Here is a 13033-nt window from a genome sequence, read left to right on the forward strand (position 1 = left end):
TTAAATTCTTTATAGATAATATCAAAAAGGGGCGCTCCCATGTTTTGGGGATACAGAAGTGCGTATGTATGTGTGTCTTTTGGGTTGTTTTGTTGCTTTTTTTGGTTTTCTTTTGGGGTTTGGGGTTGGGTGGGGGGAGGAGGGGAGTGTGGTCGTGGGGAGATAAAAGAAAATTTGAGAAACATATATTGACTCAATTTTCCAATGGAAAAGCTGAAGTACGTGTTATATTTTTCATAATAGTCATATTTCAGACAGCCATGTTACTAGAAATGTTCAGGTCTGTTTCTAATAGTACTTTATGTAACGTATGCAAAAGAATAATGTATTATTCATAATTCTGTCATAAGTAAAGGAACAAGCGAAATGGAAGGAACTGAAGCAACTATCTGCAGTCTTCGGGGAGATCCGGGTTAGAGTTGATTTTCAACAACCCATGCTTGTAGTAAGACGGGACTATTATTACGTGAATTGGGAGGTTTGGGGTAATTTCTATATAATCCCAATTTGATACAACCCGTGAAGATCCGGGTTAGAATAGGTCTTCAGCAAACCATACTTAATTGTTTAAATGAAAATATTTAGAAAACCTGCTGTCAGTCCAAATAAACGTCAGCAAAATTAAGATTTCCAGTGAAAACGGAAAGGTTTTGAGTAATTTCTATAGAATCCCAATTTGATACAACCCGAGAAGATCCGGGGAAGAATTGTTCTTCAGCAACCCATGCTTGTCGTAAGAGGCGACTAACGGGATCGGGTGGTCAGGCTTGCTGACTTGGTTGATGCATGCCATCGTAACCCAATTACTTAGATCGATGCTCATGACGTCTATCATTGGAGTGTCTGGTTCAGATTGTCTCGATTATTTACAGACCGCCGTCGTATAGCTGGAATATGCTAAGTGCTGCGTTAAATAACAAACAAACCAACAACAGGATTGAGGACCGGTTCCTGCTCCAACCAATATCAAATATTGTACGACATCATTTTACGATGTCCATACATCTTCAAAGAGCACATTTTCTCAAGAAACATTGGAAATAAAATAAATCTGGGAGCTTATCAGGCCATGAATCTGTTCACATGAAGTCTAAGACGTGATTCCGATGGATGGATATTCCACCAAACGGACAGGGAAGCTAAGAAAGATATCATTAGGGACGGTCATAAAGGGTCATGTCAAATTTAATATCAAACTGAATGGGAAGTAAAAACGTGAGTGAAAATGCTTTTACTCCGCAATAGTTCAGCCCTATGTAGAGTTGGACGTCAGACGTCTTTGTAGGGAATCGAACCCAAGCCAGCGCTACTTGTGGGGTTCCGCTCCGAAATCCTATGTACTCGACTCTGCGTATACCAGCCATGGGAGCAGCTCATTAATAAGTAGGTAAGACCAGGCAGTTATATTCGCACTTGACTGGTCTGTCTGACGATTGGGTCGTCTGATAAATGGGATGTCAGGAGTGAACCCTATAACCACTTGGCTACCACACCGCCCCAGGTTGATAAGATACTCATTACTACTACAAAGCTGACACACAATTGGGAGTGAACCCTATAACCACTTGGCTACAATACCGCCTTAGGTTGATAAGAGAATCATTACTACTACAAAGCTGACAAACAATTGGGAGTGAACCCTATAACCACTTGGCTACCACACCGCCCTAGGTTGATAAGATACTCATTACTACAGTTACTACAAAGCTGACACACAATTGGGAGTGAACCCTATAACCACTTGACTACCACACCGCCCTAGGTTGATAAGATACTCATTACTACTACAAAGCTTACAGACAATTGGGAGTGAACCCTATAACCACTTGACTACCACACCGCCCTACGTTGATAAGATACTCATTACTACTACAAAGCTTACACACAATTGGGAGTGAACCCTATAACCACTTGACTACCACACCGCCCTAGGTTGATAAGATACTCATTACTACTACAAAGCTGACAGACAATTGGGAGTGAACCCTATAACCACTTGACTACCACACCGCCCTACGTTGATAAGATACTCATTACTACTACAAAGCTTACACACAATTGGGAGTGAACCCTATAACCACTTGACTACCACACCGCCCTAGGTTGATAAGATACTCATTACTACTACAAAGCTGACAGACAATTGGGAGTGAACCCTATAACCACTTGGCTACCACACCGCCCTAGGTTGATAAGATACTCATTACTACAGTTACTACAAAGCTGACACACAATTGGGAGTGAACCCTATAACCACTTGACTACCACACCGCCCTAGGTTGATAAGATACTCATTACTACTACAAAGCTTACAGACAATTGGGAGTGAACCCTATAACCACTTGACTACCACACCGCCCTACGTTGATAAGATACTCATTACTACTACAAAGCTTACAGACAATTGGGAGTGAACCCTATAACCACTTGACTACCACACCGCCCTACGTTGATAAGATACTCATTACTACTACAAAGCTTACACACAATTGGGAGTGAACCCTATAACCACTTGACTACCACACCGCCCTAGGTTGATAAGATACTCATTACTACTACAAAGCTTACAGACAATTGGGAGTGAACCCTATAACCACTTGACTACCACACCGCCCTACGTTGATAAGATACTCATTACTACTACAAAGCTTACACACAATTGGGAGTGAACCCTATAACCACTTGACTACCACACCGCCCTACGTTGATAAGATACTCATTACTACTACAAAGCTTACAGACAATTGGGAGTGAACCCTATAACCACTTGACTACCACACCGCCCTACGTTGATAAGATACTCATTACTACTACAAAGCTTACAGACAATTGGGAATGAACCCTATAACCACTTGACTACCACACCGCCCTACGTTGATAAGATACTCATTACTACTACAAAGCTTACACACAATTGGGAGTGAACCCTATAACCACTTGACTACCACACCGCCCTAGGTTGATAAGATACTCATTACTACTACAAAGCTTACACACAATTGGGAGTGAACCCTATAACCACTTGACTACCACACCGCCCTACGTTGATAAGATACTCATTACTACTACAAAGCTTACACACAATTGGGAGTGAACCCTATAACCACTTGACTACCACACCGCCCTAGGTTGATAAGATACTCATTACTACTACAAAGCTTACAGACAATTGGGAGTGAACCCTATAACCACTTGACTACCACACCGCCCTAGGTTGATAAGATACTCATTACTACTACAAAGCTGACACACAATTGGGAGTGAACCCTATAACCACTTGACTACCACACCGCCCTACGTTGATAAGATACTCATTACTACTACAAAGCTTACACACAATTGGGAGTGAACCCTATAACCACTTGACTACCACACCGCCCTAGGTTGATAAGATACTCATTACTACTACAAAGCTTACACACAATTGGGAGTGAACCCTATAACCACTTGACTACCACACCGCCCTAGGTTGATAAGATACTCATTACTACTACAAAGCTTACAGACAATTGGGAGTGAACCCTATAACCACTTGACTACCACACCGCCCTAGGTTGATAAGATACTCATTACTACTACAAAGCTTACAGACAATTGGGAGTGAACCCTATAACCACTTGACTACCACACCGCCCTAGGTTGATAAGATACTCATTACTACTACAAAGCTGAGGGCATGTTGGAGGAACATGCTATTTTCTTATCTGGCGGGGAATAGTGAGGATATGAAGTAGACAAATGTATTTCTGTAATCTTAAACTAGCTTTGCTCCAAGGCTCTACTGATAGAATTCAATGTGTGTGTAGAAATTCGATCCTACTAATAGGCAAGTCTAGATATGTGGAAAGTACTCCAGTCTTTTACAGGGACATCTTGATCTTAGTATTTACATAATTTAGAAATTATGATTTATCTAGAAAGTACTGCTTTAAAGACTTGTGCAAGTCTATGTTCAACATATGGTTCCTGTTTTTGACAACGAGTGTGCACGGGGCTAGAGATGTGGAATCTGGTTCTCATTCTCCTTGTGTTTCCATGTGTCCAAGTTGACCGTAAGTTACGTTTTATAACAGTATGCTTTATGTAATCTGCTCAAAAGTTGAACACCCGAACCGTTCATTACTATAAGTAATGTCATGGCATATAAAATATAGTAATATGAAAGGATCAAAAGACATTAAACAACAACCTTTGTGTTGCATATATTGTAATGAAAATCGTTCGCTGTTTAATTCAGTCAGTTCCAGTATTAAACAATGGACATGTGAGAGAAGTAACATGGAAACAGATAATTCCTTGTCACAAAATCAAGCAACATGTTTTAATTATCAAAATAGCCAGGTGCACGCCGTGCAATCCTTATCTTGGAAACATGTATTTTCAACACTGACTTTATCGTTTTGGTCTTTTTTTTAAAAGATAGGTGCACAAATAAAGAGCTTAGAGCTAAAAGGGGCCAAAATGCACTTTGGCCCTTTTTGCATATTATTGCATAAATAACATCTGTGAGTTCTTGTCTACCTGTAGAAAAAATATTGTATGTTTTCATTGATGCGTTTTTTAAATATAGCTACTTAAATTTCTATAAAAGGTGCCAAAGTCAAGTTTCAAAAGGGCCAAAGTCACTTTGCTAGATTTTGGCCCTTTTAGCTCTCATTTCCGTGTGTGGATGAGACTGGTTGTCTGAGAGAAATTTTGAAAGTTGGTCACCTTATTATCATATTTCATCTATTGCAACAAAGTTGGCATTAGTTTAAATCATTTAGAAGTACTTTAATAGTATGTGTTTGTACTTTCAGTAGTAGTTAATCAATCTCACATGTTAAATCCCTGCAAATGCCTGACGGTTAGAAAGGGCCAAAATACAGACATTGGCCCTTTCCACCCTTACACAAATTAAAAACGTAAGATTATTTCCTTTTTTGCATGTTTTTATAACAACATTTATATCTCTGCTGTCAGAATGCGTTAATGTCTTGGAATTTATCGGTAAAAAAGTTAACATACATAATATTAATATGTGTATTCATCACTTTTCATCACAAAACAGACTCCTAATGACATTGGCCCTGATGGCTCTTAGCTCTTCAAAAAATGGAACCTCTTTAATCTGGAATATACGGATAAATGGACGTCCTGACTTTCAAAATAGGAAATACTGTATGCAGACGTAACTGTTCAAGCTCATGTTTCAACTTGTTTATTTCTTGTTTAACGCCGCACTCAGCAATATTCAAGCTATATGACGGCGGTCTAAATAATCGAGTCTGGACTAGACAAACCAGTTATTGACACCACGAGCATCGATCTACGTAAATGGGATAGTATAGTAAATCAACCAAGTCAGCCAAGACCACCCGATCCCATTAGTCGCCTCTTACGACAAGCATGGGTTGCTGAAGAACTACCCTTACCCGGATCTTCACGGGTTGTATCAAATTGGGATTCTATTATAGAAGTTACTGAAAACCTCTCTGTTTTCACTGGAAATCGTAATTTTAAATTTTGCTGGTGTTTATTGCTGGTGTTTTTGTTGGTGTTTATTTGGACTGACAGCAGGTTTTCTAAAGATTATCATGTAAAACAAATGAAAAACTAATCAGAAATTTCAAATTCAAATCTTTGCTTGGGGTATTTGTGCGGATTTATAATTTTCATAAAAGTTAATATTTTAAGTTAGAGCACGGGGTGAGAGTGAGTGTGTGTGTGTGTTGTACTAGTCAGGGCTAATGTCGGTATTAAAGTTCTAGCCCTCTGAGATACCATGCAGTGGTACCCCACTAAGACACAGTAAACTGACCCCTAGCCGTCTTTTGGCACGATGCCGCCGGGGATCGAGCCACCGAACATCCTCGCTCTCGACAGACGCTCTATCCACTCATCTTCCCGAGGCAAGGGAGTTAACTGACTATAAAAGTCCAGTTTCCACCCTTGCCGAACTAGGCTAGCATTATGGAGTTACATTTTGGCTGGACTAACGAGTCTAGTCCTATCAAAATCGCGCAACGAAATCGAAATCCGGTTCGTAAACTTTCGTGCAGATTTCGGTCGATTGCAGGATTTGCAAAGCATGTGCACCGCCAACTCGTTATCAACAGATATTTTCCGAATCTTTTCATGTTTATAATCAAGGTGCTCGCGTGATGTGATGCACTTCGCGATGTAAGACCCGTTTTATCACAATATAGATCCTGATTATCGATCAGGTTGTCTTGATTGAGCGCCGCCATTTTGCTCGGAACAAATGCAAGTGATACGAGAGGTGGAATCTGGTTGGTCCATAGGAGCGGCTTAGAACTCGTAATAACCACTGGTGGCGCTACGACCGAGCCTAGGAATTCCAGCCTAGTTCGGCAAGAGCGGAAACTGGACTTTTAAAGTCAGCTACCTGTCTTGCCTCGGGAAGATGCTATCCACTAGACCCCATTCATCAGCAGACTCAAACTAGACACGAGTCACGGTTATAGACACCGAGACCGTGTGTACTCACGAGTGATGGAAGATCGTGGTATATTCATGCAAACCTGTGAAACATATAGCGGATACTCGTTGAGTATGCATGGACTTATTGACGACAAATTACAGGTAGCTAAAGCGGACACTCGTTAATCCGTAAGAGTTACATTTCAGCATGCACGGACAAGTCGGAGAACTGCGAGAGTTACGGAGAAGCGGTGTGTGACGGACTGTACCAAGTGTGGGCCGTCGACAACTGCAGGAGAACATGCAACCTGTGTCACGGTCAGTTAGCATATGCTGCAACAAACATAAACATTGATGATGATGATGTAATTATGATGATGATGATGATGATGATGATGTTCGTCATCTTATTATTTTGAGTACTTAAGGCCAGTGAGCAAGTGATTTTGTTGTAAAGCTGCTTTGGACAGCCGTAATGGAACGTAATAAAATGTATGTTTATACACCTTTATTTCAAGTTAGAGGCGACAGGCGCATAGAACATAACATTACAGAAATACAATTACTGATAATGTGACTTATTTCATTGCATTCAATATGAATTTCGATAGCTGTACAATAGTAGGTTTATGATTAGATGACATCAGACGAACAAAGGATTCCAGTGACGGATTTACAAAGTATTTAGGATCAATGTATCGATATCTTAAATCATTAAAAGCTGTGTGACAGCCAATTAAACCAAAACCATGAGACAATAGTAGATATCTGATATTGGAGCCCAATTATATACCCTATCTAAATAAAGTAACATGTATGCGTTTGGGGGGAGGCGGTCCTCATGCATTGATGATATTTCACACCAGAATCAAACACTACGAAGAAGTCAGTTGACATACATTGGATATCGGCCACATTCACAATAAACTATAGCATTAGATGTTTGTGGTCCTATTTGTAAGAAGTTTTTACAAGCCAGTAGGTGGATTTTCTCTACACACTCAAATTTATTTATATATAATCCGAGCCTTTAGCTCTTAAGCTATTCTCTAATTAATTCGACTGAGTGAGTGAGTGAGTGAGTGAGTGAGTGAGTGAGTGAGTGAGTGATGTTTTACAACGCTTTTAGCTATATTCCAGCAATATCACGACGGGGGACACCACAAATGGGTTTCACACATTGTACCCATGTCGAGAATCGAACCCGGGTCTTTTGCGTGACGAACGAACGCTTTAACCACTAGGCTACCCGACCGCCCTAATTAATTAATTCGGGGGCACGGGTGGCCCGGTAGTCTAAGGCTGTCTTATTCGTTGTGCATAATTGCTTACTCCCACATCAAGCTGACAGGCCGTGATATAACTGAAATACTGTTCAGAGCGGCGTTAAACTCAACTTACTCTGATTATTTCACCGATTTATTGTATTATCTTTAACTTATTTTATAAAGGAATTTTTGTTAATCCTTTCTTTAATTCATTGTTTTTAAACACACATCAGTATCGCCAAGCGCCTCCTCACTATGCAACGACGTGGCCGACGATTGTGTGGATTACGACAAGTCGTCATGCTCGGATCCCAGTTTCGCAGATTGGGCGAAGTACAAATGCCGCTACTATTGTCGTCTCTGTACTGGTACTGCGCTCTTGGAACGGTATCTTTGTTTGTTTGTTGCTTAAAGCCGCACTCAGCAATATTCCAGCTATATGACGGCGGTCTGTAAATAATCGAGTCTGGACCAAACAATCCAGTGATTGTTATCATCAGCACGCAATTGGGATACGATGACATGCATCAACAAAGTCAGCGAGCCTGACGTTTCGATCCCGTTAGTCGCGGATTATTTACATACTTCTGGAACTTCTGCTCACAAAAAGCACCCTCCGTGTATCCGATGCAGATTGCCAATAATGTGTCATTGAGCATCTGACATTTTAGTTTACAGTTTGCAAACATGGTATCGTGTTTTGCTCAGGATAATGAAACACTTCTCTTATATTAAACTAGTTCAACGAACACGTTATATAATTACATTTGTGTGAATAATTTCAGCTGATGAGTTGGCTGCAAAAGATTTGGAATCGATCCCGCCAGTACGTGAGTATATACGGTTATATTGGACAACCCAAAGGTGGGGTGAAATGGGGTTTGTCGTCGCGTCTATACAAAGTGCGCGTGCGTGCGTGCGTGCGTGCGTAGCTGCCTGTACTAGTCCGGAACTAATGCCGATTATATTGTGCAAGCCAACTGAGGCCATGCCGCATGTTAACATGAATAGCCCACTCAGACACAGTATACTCTGAGCCGGCCAGTCCTTGTTTTAGCCCCTTAATGCCGAGCACCGAGCAGGGTTACAACAAGTACCATCTATTAACGGCTTTTGGTATGACGAGGCCGGGGATCGAACCCGATACCTTCCGTTCTCTGTGTGGACGCTCTACCACTAGACCACGGAGACGGTAGACAGTCATAAGGAGTCAAACATCAGATATCCTCGGATAGGTTCACACATTGTGTTGGGTGTTTTGGTGTTTTGGTTTGGGAGTTAATAATCTCTTCCTGAAAATCCTTGAAAAATTGCATCTGTGGAAATAGCAAATTGCAGCGGCCTGGCAACCCATGCTCCTGATCTGCTTCAGTTTGCCGAGACAAAGTAAACTGTCATGACTACGGGGCGCATGCGTGCGATGAAGACTTCCAGGCCTGGTCTAGACTGAACTGTCTGGAATACTGTGGCTACTGTAGAGGTAAGTCACAGCAAATTAATTTGTTTGTTGGATCAGAGCATTTTTGGGTTGACAAGTTTGTTTGACAAAAAATAAGTGAGGAGTATGGTTTTACGCCGCTTTTAGCAATATTCCAGCAATATCACGGCAGGGGGACACCAGAAATGGGCTTCACACATTGTACCCATGTCGGGAATCGAACCCGAGTCTTCGGTGTGACGAGCGAACGCTTTAACCACGAGGCTAACCAACCGCCCTTAGAAAGAATAAGGTGTCAGTGTGCTCTTCTTGATCAATAAAAGCATTTATGAAAACAATTACCAATAACGCTTTTCACAAGACCATACAACATATTCCCGGAACGATCTTCGTTGTAAAACTGGGGGCATATATATATGGAATCCTGGAGGGGATATTGTCGTGCATCTTAGCTCTTTTGTACACAATTTTGATTCGGCGTTGTCGCATTGTTGCCCTTTGGTTGAATAAAAGAACATATTAATCAAACACAACAATGCGATACATGGCTAAAATGTCGCGTTGTCGTATTCTATTGCTTTGGTTAACAGTGACACTTTTTGTTTGTTTTTGTAACGCGACAATGCAACGACGCCACGAGTGAGTGAGTATGGTTTTACGCCGCTTTTAGCAATATTCCAGCAATATCACGGCGCGGGACACCAGAAATGGGCTTCACACATTGTACCCATGTCGGGAATCGAACCCGGGTCTTCGGCGTGACGAGCGAACGCTTTAACCACTAGGCTACCCGACCGCCCCTCGACGCCACGATGACTATTTTTTGATTCCATATATAAACGCCAAGAAACCAAACAGAGACTGCCAGAATTTCATCAGGCAGGCAATGGAATCTGGATCTTCCTTCATTGTTCGCGATCACCTGATTTTCAGTGATCCATTCATATAATTTTCACCGCTATTTTGCCTTTTACGCCCAATATAATCTGTTTCGGCGGATAATCAAGACTGATTGACGTTATATATTTACGTTGGATACTGGAAAAGTTATGTCAGAAAGGTATTGACATAATAAAAACCGTTCCATACTGACCATCACAGGTTTTTTTTGTTGAAGGCTCTCCGGGAGATGGGTTTCAATATTTGGGTGTAAAAAACAATGATGGTTGGCTTAAAGGGCTGTGGTGACGAGTGGTCAGTGTGTCCAGGGTATGGACATGGTGACCAACACTCAGCTGTGATCTGGTTCACGTCATCTTGCCCTGACACTGATCCCGGTCAATATCTCACTTACCACGTCAGTGACCTGTGCCGGCTAGGTTACCGTAATCTTGTAACTAGTTGTACCTTATGAAACCCATAATTTATAACCCATGTACATTATTAAGATACATATACGACACACTGACGTTGAATGACAAGACAGTTACAAAGGTCAACACTAGAGCAAGAGGTTTGAGTCGGCTTCAAGTCGCATTGGGGTCGTAAGGTGGCTAACGTCCGCTGGTCCCGTCAAAGATCTGGGTTCAATTCCCCAAGTGATCATCCAGTCTATGTAATAGCCGGAATATGTCTAAAGGCTGCTTATGAACAATACTGAATACTCGCATTTAACAATATTGCAGCAGTTTATCAACAAGGGACACATAAACGTGCCAGGCACCATCGTGGGAAACAAACCCCAGGCAATCAACCTGTCAAGGCCATGCTGTGTCCAATAAGCTCCCCAAACTCCCCTTACACAAACACTTGTTCTGATTTGACTTGGGCAGTGATAACTTGCAGGCATCGCCCATCCACCCCGAGGCTGCAAGGACACAGTGAACAACTGCAAGGACTACGGCCGCAGCCTCTGCAGCAACGACACCTACTCAATTTGGGTCGACGACCACTGTAGAAAGACATGTGCTCGTTGTCAGGACGGTACGTCGGCAGTTTACGTTAGACAAGACAATGTGAGGACATTATTGTAAGAATATTTAAAACTGAAGAGTACCCAGTCTCTTCCCACAGGAAGAATACTGTATTCGAGCCCAAAGCTTATATAAGTCATTGTGTATTTCTGACAGTTGAATTGTATAATAACGGGATGATATTCTTGGATATCTGACAACAAAAACATGAAGTATTAATGCCATAACTACATGCGTATGCAGTGTTATTTTTGTAACCTAACAAAAGACACTTGATCCTTGAGATGATCCTAAAACTGATGTCATGCATATGTCACCTCTTAACCAGACTACTATCAACTCTTAAATTGCGAATTTTCTACCCTAACTATATCAAGTTAAAATGAAATTAATTCTGAATGCAGGATATTATTTTTAAAATGTCTGATAATTATGAGGAAAACGTCATTCCGACACTTGTTCTTAAGATATACTCTAAATCAAAGAAACATGTTGTTAGGAAGGATTTACAAAAGCTTTAGACTTGTATCACAATATCAGTTATATTGGAACGTTCATCTGTAACCATGCTCTATATCTCGCATTTCGGTAAACCTACATAAACTTCTGGATCTATTCTCAAGGTTTTCGCGATCTTAAATTACCCGCCCTTGAATTTCATTAACATTTTACCGACCAATCAAACGTCGAGATAAGGAAAAAAAAAAATGGGTAAGGGAGGTAACTCGTACTGCCTAGAAAATCAAAGGCACCGCCAGCTTTTATTGAAACTTTTTAAGACATCCTTTCCGCCAAAAAAAATATCCGAGGGCTTTGTTTTGCGTGTTAGTCAGTCTTTCAACTTTGAATTTCTTGCAAACTCTATGGTGGTCAGTTGCTGGTCGCTATGTTGTTGAAATTGCCAACCCCTCATTGAGGCTGGTTTGTAACTCGCATGCTGATTGGTCCGTTAGACCTAGTAGCGTAGCCAATCAAATTGGCTTAAAGAAATCAAGGGCAGGTAATTAAAGATCGCGGAAACCTTGTGAATGGGTCTTGGGGTTGGTGTAGGTTTAGCGAAATGCGAGCCCTGGAGATATAGGGGGATGATCCGTAACAAACGAAAAGTGACCTGGGATTTAAATATCATAAATGCAGTTCAATTACGTGTACACGTGTATATGTGCTTTTCAGTTGACGACAACGTGCTGCCTTCTATACAATCATCTGCAGAGTCTTTTCGGGGACCAGCGGTCATCCAAGACTGACCATTCACGCGACCATGTCCATGTGTTGTTTCAGGAGCTAGGAATGAACAGTGAAAGATCCAATGACCACTGAATGCTCGAATTTTCATGCTATGTCATCAACCAATTCCTGATGTTTCCAAGCTTCGACTACACATTAATACATTTTCTCAGCACCGTCGAAAAGAGGTGTCATTGTTTTATTGTCAACGATTCAATTAAACACATCTGTGACGTCATTCTTTTGTTTCAGCCCTCCATTATTTTTCAGGAATGGAGTGTTTGTCAATTATACATTCTTGAACTAACAATTTAATTAATTTGCACTTGGAATTGACGGAACTATTTTTAACTATTTTGACTAGTGAAGAATGTCAAATTTTGTCAGAAAACTGACCTTTCCCCCGGGGTTATTAGTTGGGACCTCAACAATGGCTATAGTACCACGAGTGCATTACGAGAAATTCTGCTTCACCAATGTACGTTGTCCGACTTAACGTCGTAACCCATACTGATCCCGCTGTTGGCTCGCCCAGCAAGCTCAGCTTTTAGCCAACAGTTGGCGGCCAAAACACGTGGTACAAATCTGTACCACTTCCGGTTGTAGGTGCGCCAGCGTATGTCTACACCTGAAAAATAGTCACTAACTTTTTTGTTAATGTGCCCAAGAGCAATTTTACTACACAAACAAACTTCAGTTTGTCACTGTTCGTTTTCATTCGCTACCGAGGAATAATGAATGCTATACTACATTGTAGTGAGTGA

The 13033-nt window shown here is 41.3% G+C and overlaps 1 protein-coding gene across 1 annotated transcript; it reads left to right on the forward strand.

Moving 5' to 3' along the window:
* The first annotated feature begins 3968 nt into the window (after positions 1–3968).
* Positions 3969–12507, forward strand: LOC139453137 (uncharacterized). Its single transcript, XM_071234765.1, has 7 exons — positions 3969–4052; positions 6631–6741; positions 7925–8059; positions 8477–8521; positions 9064–9171; positions 10915–11052; positions 12216–12507. The coding sequence occupies exons 1-7, from the start codon at positions 4001–4003 to the stop codon at positions 12287–12289; spliced, it is 663 nt and encodes a 220-aa protein (XP_071090866.1). The 5' UTR covers positions 3969–4000; the 3' UTR covers positions 12290–12507.
* The last annotated feature ends 526 nt before the right edge of the window (positions 12508–13033 follow it).

The sequence above is a fragment of the Haliotis cracherodii genome, unplaced genomic scaffold, assembly GCF_022045235.1.
Source record: "Haliotis cracherodii isolate W230 unplaced genomic scaffold, xgHalCrac1.p SCAF_9, whole genome shotgun sequence".
NCBI lineage: Eukaryota > Metazoa > Mollusca > Gastropoda > Lepetellida > Haliotidae > Haliotis > Haliotis cracherodii.